The sequence below is a fragment of the Hylobates moloch genome, unplaced genomic scaffold, assembly GCF_009828535.3.
Source record: "Hylobates moloch isolate HMO894 unplaced genomic scaffold, HMol_V3 SCAFFOLD_11, whole genome shotgun sequence".
NCBI classification, from domain to species: Eukaryota; Metazoa; Chordata; class Mammalia; order Primates; family Hylobatidae; genus Hylobates; species Hylobates moloch.
The window spans coordinates 30358296-30370395 of NW_026652286.1; the positions used below are offsets into that span (position 1 = coordinate 30358296).

General features: G+C 36.4%; 1 protein-coding gene and 1 long non-coding RNA gene across 14 annotated transcripts in view; one reads left to right on the plus strand and one right to left on the minus strand.

Annotated features, from left to right (window-relative positions):
* The window catches only part of NUCB2 (nucleobindin 2), a 122921-nt gene that overhangs the window by 13668 nt on the left and 97153 nt on the right, over nt 1-12100 (minus strand). For 7 of the 13 annotated variants that reach the window (XM_058447013.1, XM_058447011.1, XM_032166512.2 and 4 more), the window contains 6 exons: nt 9973-10076; nt 8635-8820; nt 8362-8452; nt 7715-7773; nt 7527-7619; nt 4189-4278 (listed from right to left, as the gene is read on the minus strand). In XM_058447013.1, coding sequence (XP_058302996.1) covers nt 4189-4278; nt 7527-7619; nt 7715-7773; nt 8362-8452; nt 8635-8820; nt 9973-10076 — 623 coding nt within the window. The remainder of the gene's footprint in view (nt 1-4188; nt 4279-7526; nt 7620-7714; nt 7774-8361; nt 8453-8634; nt 8821-9972; nt 10077-12100) is intronic. The other 6 variants (XM_032166524.2, XM_032166521.2, XM_032166522.2 and 3 more) reach the window with 1 other exon arrangement.
* Nucleotides 1-12100, plus strand: part of LOC131384665 (uncharacterized) — a 35420-nt gene that overhangs the window by 12263 nt on the left and 11057 nt on the right. Inside the window, exon 2 of the long non-coding RNA XR_009215761.1 lies at nt 2072-2110. This is a non-coding gene — a long non-coding RNA (uncharacterized LOC131384665). The remainder of the gene's footprint in view (nt 1-2071; nt 2111-12100) is intronic.

Genomic DNA, 12100 nt, shown 5'->3' on the forward strand with positions numbered 1-12100 from the left:
AAGTCCCCAAAGAATGATTCAGACATGTCAGAAGGGCACAAAAGCCAGTCTGAAGAAACTCCCACTGGCCAAGTCTGGGACAATTTGAGTATGGAAATAATGATGGTGAAGATTAGGGCTTATTGAATAAAAAAAGCCACGAGTCTACACTGATATAAGTAGAAGGTCGAGGGGAAGGAATAGTTTTTCATTACGGTAGAAAGCCAACTAACAAATGTAGAAGGGATGATCAGGTTAGAAAATCTCCATTTGTCAACCATCACAGTAATAATTCTAGCTAGAATCATCAATGGACATCAATAATAATACATTCACATATTCTCAAAGTATTTAAAAAAAATTTTTTTTTATTTTGAGACAGGGTCTCGTTACATTGCCCAGACTGGTCTCAAACTCCTGGGCTCAAGTGGTCCTCCTGCCTCCTAAGTAGCTGGGCCTACAGATGGGCACCACCATGCCCAGCTCTGATATGTTTAAAGAGTGCACACGTTTTTAATGGTGGAAATATAAATTGGTGTGAGTCTTTTGAAAAGCAATTTTGCAAAAGAATTCGCCCTTCTCTCTCCCTCTACTTATTTCAGTGTAGACTCGTGGCTTCCTGTTTTATTCAATAAGCTCTAATCCTTATCATCATTATTTCCACGTTCAAATTGTCCCAGATTTGGCCAGTGAGAGTTTCTTCAAACTGGCTTTTGTGTCTTTGTGACATATCTGTATCATTCTTTAGGGACTTCCTTACTTTCAGTGTATCAGGATGTTCAAGCCTTAAAAACAGCCTTAAAAATATTCCCTGGGTCCTGGTAATGCTACATTGAGAATCTACCCTATAAAACAACCCTAATCACATAAAAAGCTTTATATAAAAATGTATTTGTAGCAGCATTTTCTTTTTAAAATAGCAGTAAAAAATGAAATAATCTAAATGTCAAACCCTTAAAAAATGTTTATATACCTCCATAGCTTTTAAAATAAGGCTTACAAATATTATGTGAAAATACTTCTGATATGATGTTGAATGAATTTTTTTTTTTTAAGCTGACTTCTGTCTGGGCACGGTGACTCACATATATAATCCCAGTACTTTGGGAGGCCAAGGCAGGCAGATTGCTTGAGCTCAGGAGTTCAAGACCAGTCTGGGCAACATGACGAGATCCTGCCTCTACTAAAAATACAAAAAAAAGATCCAGGCATGGTGGTGCATGCCTGTGGTCTCAGCTACTCAGGAGGCTGAGGTGGGAGGATCACTTGAGCCCAGGCAGGTTGAGGGGGATGGGGGCAGAGGTTGCAGTGAGCCGAGATCACGTCACTGTACTCCAGCCTGGGTAACAGAGCGAGACCCTGTCTTTATTTTTCCTAAAATTATTAAAAAAAAAAAAAGCTGACTTCTTTCCAGGCACAGTGGCTCACACATTTTGGGAGGCTGAGGCAGGAGGATTCCTTGAGCCCAGGAGTTCGGGACCAGCCTGGGCAATATAGTAAGACCCGGTCTGTATTTATAAAATAAAAAAACAAAAACTGACTTCTGATTCTCTCACTATGGTGGGCTACACAAGATACTTTTTAAAATGCGAAAGGTGCCGGGCGCGGTGGCTCACGCTTGTAATCCCAGCACTTTGGGAGGCCTTTGGGAGGCCGAGGCGGGCAGATCACGAGGTCAGGAGATCGAGACCACGGTGAAACCCCGTCTCTACTAATAAAAATACAAAAAATTAGCCGGGCGTGGTGGCGGGTGCCTGTAGTCCCAGCTACTCGGAGAGGCTGAGGCAGGAGAATGACGTGAACCCGGGAGGTGGAGCTTGCAGTGAGCTGAGATTGCGCCACTGCACTCCAGCGTGGGCGACAGAGCAAGACTCCGTCTCAAAAAAAAAAAAAAAAAAAAATGCGAAAGGTAAAATAATAACTTTACATCAAAAAATCTGGTATACACCACCTTAACAAAATGATCAAAGCTACCATTACCAGTTATGGGGATCGTCAACATATGCCTTCTAATAGGATACACTGAGCATCTCTTCTGTGGTATTCAAGGGACATTGTATAACATAATAGTCTGTCCTCTTGATTGTTTCAGATTGAAGGAGACTAGAAAGACATTACAACTGAATTCAAGGTATCATCTTGGATTTTCTTTTGTTATAAAGGATATTATTGGGAAAATTGACAAAATCTCACTAAGTCTAGAGATTGGAGAAGAGTACCATGTGTGTAGTATTGATAATTTTACTATGATTATATAAGGTAAATCCTTGTTTGCAAGAAATATACACTCAAGTATTTTAGATTAAAGTGGTATGATGTGTAATTTACTCTTAAGCAATTTAAAACTTTACATATATGTACACCTACACATGTTTATATATATACATACATATACATACGTATATACATTACAACATAATTATATGTTATACATACACACATAGAGATTAAAAATAGAGAGGAGGGAAAAAGAGAGAAAGAAAAGGCAAATGTAGTTAAATCTGGTTGAAATGTATTCAGGGATTTCCTGTCTATTCCTGCAACTCTTGTAAATCTGAAATTATGTCAAAATTTTAAAAGTACATAATTATCTATTGATCTTCTAGTCTACCAGATGCACTAAAGGGAATGTAGATTCAAATAATCTTAGCATTCTCCTTCTTCAACAAAGTCAAGAAACATTTCAAATGTTAGACAAAAACCCAATACAAAAAGAGGCTGACTTTTCTGATGTCAAACTAAAGGGGCCAACTGTCCCAATTTGCCCAGAAATGTCTGGCTTTAGCAATCAAAAGTTCCACATCCTTGGAAATTCCTTAGTCTTGGGTAAACTACAATAGCTGTTCACCCTTTCTCAAACTATTTTCTGGACAATTAAAATTTTAATTTAAATAGTAATATTTTCAGTTTTTATGTAGAAAAAGACTATGTTCTTTCTTCCATCCATTTTGGTTGGTGCCTCTCAACTATTCTTTTCAAGTTGTCTATGCATTCATTTATACACAGTTGACTGTGTTACAAGTTGATATACTTTCCTGGATTAGTTTGCCAAGATATACTGAGAAATTTAAAACATTGTTCATAAAACTTAAGAATAGTTCTATTCCTGGGAGTTAATCCCAGGGAAATCATTATAGATTGCCCAAAAATGTGTGAAGAAACAGATAGTCATCATAGTGTCATTACAGTAAAATACTGGAATTTACCCAAAATGTCTAAATCTGGAGAAATGGATATATAAATTATGCTACAGCCATATAACTGCATGTTAGGTAGTCATTTTAAAAATCATGTTTTTGAAGAATGATATTAAAAGATGTTTGTGAAATATTGTTAAATTTTTAAAAAGTATTTCATCAACATACAAAGTCATTTATACAGTATGAAGCCATTTTAAAAAATACATAAATATGACTGGCCTGGCACGGTGGCTCATGCCTGTAATCCCAGCACTTTGGGAGGCCGAGGTGGGTGAATCACAAAATCAGGAGTTCAAGACCAGCCTGGCCAAGATGGTGAAACCCCATCTCTACTAAAAATACAAAAATTAGCCGGGCGTGGTGGCAGGCACCTGTAATCCCAGCTACTCAGGAGGCTGAGGCAGAGAATTGCTTAAATCTGGGAGGTGGAGGTTGCAGTGAGCCGAGGTCACGCCACTGCACTCCAGCCTGGGCAACAGAGCAAGACTCTGTCTCAAAAAACAAAAAAACAAAAAACAAAAAACAAAAAAACACATAAATATGAATATATGTATATGTATGAATTTAAAATGAGACAATACATTGTTTACATACTGTATGCTATATGTGCATATACTATATATACAAACTGCATATATTCCAAATTAACATAATACGATGCATAACTCAACAATCTACCTCTGAGTAGCAAAATTATAGGTGAATTCTAATTTATTCTTTCAATATATCTATATTTCTAATTTTCAATAGCAAATCCTATTTTATACTTTGAAAAAAAGTATAATTTTTAAAAGACTTCTAATTTTATGCAGTATGATTATAAACAAGAAATAAATTGCTACAAGCTTTCCAAGAAATCAAGTTCATTATTTTATAGTGACATTTATATAAAAATCCCAAGATAGTAAGACTATACATGCAAACATAATGGGGAATAAAAGTTAAAAGTAGAATAGACTGATTTAGAATTTGTTGAACCATACATCTCATTTAGAGTAGGTTCTATTACCTCCCAGCTATCTGGCTCCAAGAATTCTTTCTTTTCTGTAGCTTTCAAAAACTCCTCCAGAGTCACCAATCTGTCTTTGTTAGTATCAACCTGATTAAAAGAAAATGTATACATAATATAAAGTAAATCTTTCTCATATTATTTAGACACTATCAACTGTCTTGTAATAGATGCCACTACATAAACATACAGCAATTAGGACTCACCTAACTTCCGCAGAAACTGGAGGAAAAAAATAAAAAACAGAGCACTCAACATTATACTAGAATTACAAAATAAATATCTTTCTCTTCTATATAATTCAAATTAGAAAATATGAGATATCTATATACCTAATGCCCACAAAACCATTAAGTTTCAGTCAGCTGATCTGAGTGGTTAGGTGACTGGTATTGTCCTCCTCCTTTACCATAATATGTATAATCCCTCTTGAAGCCAAGTTCTTGGGTAAGAAAAAGAACCATTCCAGAAAGAGGACAGTTTTGGCCAAGAGTAAAGGAGGTTAAATTAAAATGCTCTCAACATTTTTTCTTAAAAAAACACAATTACCAAAATCAAAACTAAAGCTGACAAACTCTCCAAACCCTCTTGTATAGCTGTTATAGCCTGTGGCAAATTTCGTTACAAAGGTGTACTCTATAATGGTCAAAGAAATTCACTTGATAGTTAGGATGTCAGCAGTCAACAGAGATCCCAATTTAGCATTTACAGCTCAAAAATTCAGATGAAAGTTACTGAAGCAAAATAGTGGGATTCAGTTACCCTGCATATGATGCCTATATCAGAGTTTTTGGCTTAGAGGGAGGAGAGGCAGAGCAAGAACTGCAGAGAAAGGCAAATATTTAAATGGACCATGGACAGTTGAGCACAGACGCGGTGGAAGTAAAACCTTGTGATGATCTAGAAAAGGGGTATTCCAGAAAAAAAGAAATATAAGTCCAAATGCCCTAAAATGGGAACAAGCTTGATGAGAGGTAAACATCAGAAGGCCAGAGGAGAGTCACAGAGAGCAAGGCAAGGATGAAGTCACGAATCTTTTGGAAATAGGAGGGATTTGGGGTCATATTACAAGGGAAATTGCAAGCCACTGAAGTATTTCTGTGCAAGAGAGCAGATGACCTGATTTATGCTTTTAAGAGTTTACTCTGCCTACTTATGAAGAAGTGTCTGCAGTGGGGTAAGGAATAGAAGCAGAGATGCCAGTTAGGAGACTTGCTTGGACTTGATTGGCATTAAATAGTAGTGGAAGTGGGGGGAAGTGGTCAAATTCTGGATCTGTTTAAAAGATAGATCAAATAGAACTTATAGAGGAAATGCAGGATGTGAGGAAAGATGTTAAGGATGACAGCCTGAGCAACTAGATGAATTATGATTCATTTGTTGAAATGAAAAAGGCTGAGGAAGGAATAGATCTGGGTTTGAAGAAGATGTGAGTTAAACACAAGGAAAACTGTCAAGTAGATACAACCCTAGAACTCAGAGAAAGGAGACAGCTGAAGATAAAAATGCTGAACTCACCAGCATACATGCAGATATAGAACATATATAGAGACATGGGGCTCCACACTATCACTTAAGGAGAGAACGAAGCTAGAAAGGAGAACACGGCCAAGGGATGGGCCCAGGGCAATGCAATATGTAGAACTTGGAAAGAGGAGGAAGAGCCAGTAAAGAAGAGAGAGTGAGGTATGAGGAAACTGAGGAGGGGTGGTTTCCTAAAAGCCAAGTGAAGAAAGCATTTCAAGAAAGAGGGAGGCATCAACTGTATTAGCACAGATTAACGTGAAAAGGAAAGGTGAAGAATTAACAGGAAGAGGAAGAATAGACAACTCTTTGAAGAGAAACAGAGAAATGAGGCAGTAACCAGAGGTGGTTTTTTGTTTTTGTTTTTCAGTACTGAAAAAAGGGTTTGCTTTGGTTTGGTTTTGAGATGGAGTCTTGCTGTGTCACCCAGGCTGGAGTACAGTGATGTAATCTTGGCTCACCGCAAACTCTGCCTCACGGGTTCAAGCGATTCTCATGCCTCAGCCTCCTGAGCAGCTGGGATTGTAGGTATGCGCTACCACACCCAACTAATCTTTGTATATTTAGTAGACACGGGGTTTCACCATGTTTGCCAGGCTGGTCTCGAACTTCTGACCTCAAGTGATCCACCTGCCACGGCCTCCCAAAGTGCTGGGATTATAGGCATGAGCTATTGTGCCCAGCCCCCCAAAAAATGTTTTATACCTGATATGCAGTAGCATCTTTATCTTTTAGAATATTTTAAAGTAGTTACAAATTATTTTATTCATACTAAAGGCATCTAGTATAATAATCTGGATCAAAAATGCAAACTTCAGCCCGGACAACATAGCAAGAACTTGTGTCTCCAAAAATTAAAAAGTTAGCTGGCAGCCTGGGCAACGTGGCAAAGACATGCTGTCTCTTAAAAAAAAAAAAAAAAAAAATTTGGCCTGGTGCGGTGGCTCATGCCTGTAAACCCAGCCAGCACTCTGGGAGGCCGAGGTGGGTGGATCACTTGAGGTCAGGAGTTTAAGACCAGCCTGACAAACATGGTGAAACCCCATCTCTACTAAAAATACAAAAATCAGCCAGGCATGGTAGTGCATGCCTGTAATCCCAGCTACTCAGGAGGCTGAGGCAAGATAATCATTTGAACCCGGGAGGCGGAGGTTGCAGTGAGCCAAGATTGCACCACTGCACTCCAGTCTGGGTGACAGAGTGAGACTGTGCCTCAAAAACAAACAGAAAAGGCCAGTGGCTCACGCCTGTAATCCCACCTATAATCCCAGCACTTTGAGAGGCCAAGGCGGATGGATCACCTGAGGTCAGGAGTTCAAGACCAGCCTGGCCAACATGCTGAAACCCTGTCTCTACTAAAAATAAAAAATTAGCTAGGTGTGGTGGTGGGTGCCTGTAATCCCTGCCACTCAGGAGGCTGAGGCAGGAGAATCACTTGAACCTGGGAGGCGGAGGTTGCAGTGAGCCGAGATTGTGCCACTGCACTCCAACGTGGGTGACAGAGTGAGACTCCACCTCAAAAAAAAAACATTAGCTAGGCATGGTGGCTCCAGCTTGCGGTCCCTCCTCAGTCTCAGGAGGCTGAGACCGAAGGATTGCTTGAGCCCAGGAGGTTGAGGCTGCAGTGAGCTATGATTGCACCACTGCACTCCAGCCTGGGCAACAGAGTAAGACCCTGTCTCAAAAAAACAAAACAACAAAAAAACGCAAACTCCATTTAAATATAAATTCTGTATATTTTCCATCTTAAAGTAAGATATATTGCAAGAATAATACTTAGAAATAACGTATTATCTTAAACTTTTAAAACATACCTCATTCATTACATGTTCCCTCATTCTAAGCCTTTCTTCTTCCATTTCTACCATATCATCCTCTTCATTTTTAGGGTCATATACTTTCTCCAACTAAAAAGAAAAATTTTAAATGAACATGAAAGGAAAGAAAGTAACAAGAAAAAAAGAGAGAACAAGAACATTGAATACTTAATAAACTCCTTTACCTCTTTAGTAAATAGGGCTTCTAATTCTTGTTCATCCAGGAATCCATCACTATTAACATCTAAAGTTTAAAAGTTACAAATGCAAAAATAGATTTTAATACCTTAGAAAATAATTAAAATACAATGATTTATAAAGGGTTTACAAAAGTAGTACTGATGTGAAGCATCAATAGACTGCAGAAAAGCATTTATTCTTTTTCATGAAGCTTTAGATCAGCTGAACTGATAAATATGCTATATTTATTTGTAATTCGTAATCATTTGTGAGGAAAGCATATCTTGACCATTTTTTTCCAAAAATATAAAGTAAAGCAATATTCTATAAGTGTAGAAGTAAAATGTAATATTATAGCATAAAGCCTATTAGACATAACCTAGCTAGTCACAGTTTAGTTTTCACTTAACAGAGAACTTTGCAGTAATTCATATGACTCAACAGTAAAAGCCAGTATAAAGACAGAGCTACTGATCTAAAACATTTTATACTGCAGGTGAGCAATAAAGACTATCATATTACCCTAGAAAAACTCTAACCATTTACTCTCACTAGAACTCAATAGCAGACCTTTGCAGAAATTAATTAGGAGGAAAGCAAATATTTTTTCAAACAGCAGATATAAATATTAATATTTGTATCAAATCGTTACCATGTAATTTGAAAAATGTCTTGGGGTCAAAGTCATTAGGATCCAATCCATCAGTCTCTTCCCATACCTCTTTTAGTTGATCTTTGCTTCCCTGTGAACCAATTAAAAAAAATTGCTCAAAACAAAATATAATCTATCTGTACAGACTCAAAACATAAATTTGAGGAACTTGGCAGAAGAATCAAGATTTAAGTACTAATAACACAATAAAAATCTGCTGATACAAAGAAGTATCTTTATCTAAAAATGGTTTCATAAAGTCACAGTCCTTACTGGGTGATTAACTTTAGGGTGATTTTCATGCTTTTTCTTCATTTCTTCAAATTTAGACTCTTCTTCTTTTCTCTTTTCTTCATTCAATGTTTTTAAATATTCTCTCCTTTCATGTTCCTTCATCATTTCATATTTTTTAAATTCTTCATGTCGAGTCTTGTCATAGTGTTCCAGATCACTTGTTGCCTGAAATACAATAATGCATTTAAGTTAAATAAAAACATTCATTTGAAAAATGTAAATAAAGCCATTCTTGAATATAGCATACTCTTGAACAGAAGTGGTACAGGAGGGCAAAAACATACTGGACTCCTCTTTTTAAATTCTACCATTTAATTTTAGTCAAGTTTTTTCTTTTTTTTTTTTTTTGAGACGGAGTTTCACCCATCACCCAGGCTGGAGTGCAGTGGCACGATTTCGGCTCACTGCCACCTCCGCCTCTTGGTTCAAGCGATTATCTCACCTCAGCCTCCTGAGGCCTCTCGAGCAGCTGGGATTACAGGCGCTCACCACCACCGCTGGCTAATATTTGTATTTTAAGTAGAGACAGGGTTTCACCATGTTAGCCAGGCTGGTCTTGAACCGCTGACCTTGGGTGATCCACCCACCTCGGCCTCCCAAAGTGCTGGGATTACAGGCATGAGCCACCATGCCCAGCAATTTTAGTCATTATTATTACTAGAGAGTATTCAAAGAAACTAAAAGTTCAAAGCTAGCCCCAACTTTAGGAAACTCCTCATAAGCAAGCAATATATAAGTTGACTTCAAAAAAAAAAAAAAGAAGAAAGGAACTATATCAAATCTAGACAGTACAGAAAACTAAAATGGCTTCTAACCATTTAACTAATCTAATACCTGCCAGGCTAGAACTAATTCCATTCACAAATAATGTGAGAGGTCCACAAACTCTTATCTAAAATCCCTGAGGCCAGATGTGCTTCAGAATTTTCTACCTTAAAGAAAGGGAATATGGTACATATGCCATATTATGGAATATCCCTGTAGCATCTGTAATCAAACAGACTAGTATTTCTTAAGCAAAATCTATAAATATTCACACTAAGTAGGTTAAATAAAAACTGTAAATTGTTTTACTATAATTGGTTCATTCAGGCCAGGTTTCAGTTTTTACAGCTTTTGGATTTAGGAATTGTGGATAAGGGATTTTAGACCTGTATGTACATATTAATATCTGTATTAATAAGGGTTAAGCTACCTTCCTTTAAAGATCTTCTACAGAATATATAAAAGTTATATTTCCATTTCATTGGGTTTACTTGTCAAATTACAAAACCTCAAAGGCACAATAAAGACAAAACTTTTTGGAATTATTCTCACCGCTTTGATTAGCATATCTAAATCTGTGGATTCAAACTTGTCAGGATTCAGGTGATTTAGGTGATCAAATTGTTTTAGAAGAGCTTGGTGGTCCATGCCTATATCTGAAGGAAAATGAGAAAACTGTAAATGATCAATTTCTAGAAGCTAGAAACATTATAATAATTATACATAAGAAAAAGATTTCATATTTATTCCTATAGGATTTTATAAGGAAATCCAAAGTTTTAGAATAAAGGCTTATATTTACTTTATGAATACTGCATATGTTATTCTAGTTAAAGGTAGTGTCCTTGAACCTAGAGTGGAATGCAGTTTAACATGTGTATTTTTAAAAATTCTCTCTCATTTTTTTTTGAGACATGGTCTGGCTCTGTCACCCAAACTGGAGAGCAGTGGTGCAATCATGGATCACTGCATCCTTGACCTCCTGGGCTCAAGCAATCCTCCCACCTCAGCTTCCTAAGTAGCTAGGACAACAGGTGTGCACCACTATGCCTGGCTAATTTCTTTTTTTTTTTTAATTTTTGGAAGAGACAGGGTCTCACTATATTGCCCAGGTTGGTCTTGAATTTCTGGCCTCAAGTGATCCTCCCACCTCAGCCTCTCAAAGTGCTGGGATTACAGGCATGAGCCACCATGCCTGGCCTTATGCATATTTTAACGCTATATCTAAAATGACTAGTTGACTATCAGCACAATAACAAACCCTTTTTAATTATCTTAAAACTATTAAATATCCTGCTTTTAATTAAACTCTAATATAGTATCCTTATCAAAGGTTTAAGTAGAATTTCTAAAAATAATTGCTCTAAAGCTTACATGAAAGAATTCCTTGTATATTTCTCCAATGGATCACTTATGAAACAATAAAAATCTAATTTAGGTAAATTCCTTTTAATTATGATGTATTTTTAAGGAAATATCAATTTTTTTAACTTTTAAAAAACAAGTTACAATTTACTATAGTGAAATGGGTGAAGTGATGCTGGATTGTTTCAGTTATATTACCTAGTGGACACATGTAATGGATACACAGTTGGATATACATACAAGACAGCTCACCAGAAACAACCAAATATGAGCCCTTACAGAATTGAGCAAAATGGGTACACTGTTGAAGTTGTTGGAAATCAGCTCTCACTTAGAAAGAAGGAATATACAAATATGGAATGGTGAAAGGTAAGAAAGAAATTGCTAGAGATGAATGGGAATTAGCACTATCTGTGTGAACTCAGCATTTCTAAAATATGTACATTTAACATGTATATGCACGTTTCACATGTATATGAATATGTATGTGTGTATATATGTGTCTATGTGTATAGACATGCATATTTCCTAGCTCCATGCAATTAAGGTGCCCAGAAAATACACTCCAGTAGCAAGGAGCATACCTAGTGCCAGCTCTTGATCTAAAATATACTTGCCCCTTAAGAAAAACCAGTCCTCCTCAGAGAAATGGCTCATTCCAGAGCTGGGGCAAGGTAGATACAAGTTGATCCTGGAACATATTGTTATGCCAGAAAGTGAAGAACTGCTAAATCTGGTTCAACCAAGTTTTCACTGAATTCTAAGTATGGCACTGTACTAGCAGTTCTATTTATGAAAAAAATACTCGTTTTAAGACTTACCCCTAAACAAAATATGACCAGACAGTGAAATATATAAAAAGACCCTTAACCTCACCCAAAATAAGAGAAATACATATTAAAACTGTACTGCTATACTATCTAACAGAATGGAAAACTCCTAAAGTTTGATGACACATGCCATTAGTAAGGCTGTGAGGAATTATTGCTGGCAGGTATGTGCATTGATACAACCTCTCTGGAGGCAAATGTGGCAATATCTATCAAAATTACAAATGTGTATATACATATACACACACATATATTATATATATACATATATATTTTATATATACACACATATATTATATAAAAATATATATTTTATATATACACATATATAATATATACATATATATTTTATATATACACACATATATTATATATATACATATATATTTTATATATACACATATATATTATATATACATATATATTTTATATATACACATATATATTATATATACATATATATTTTATATATACACATATATATT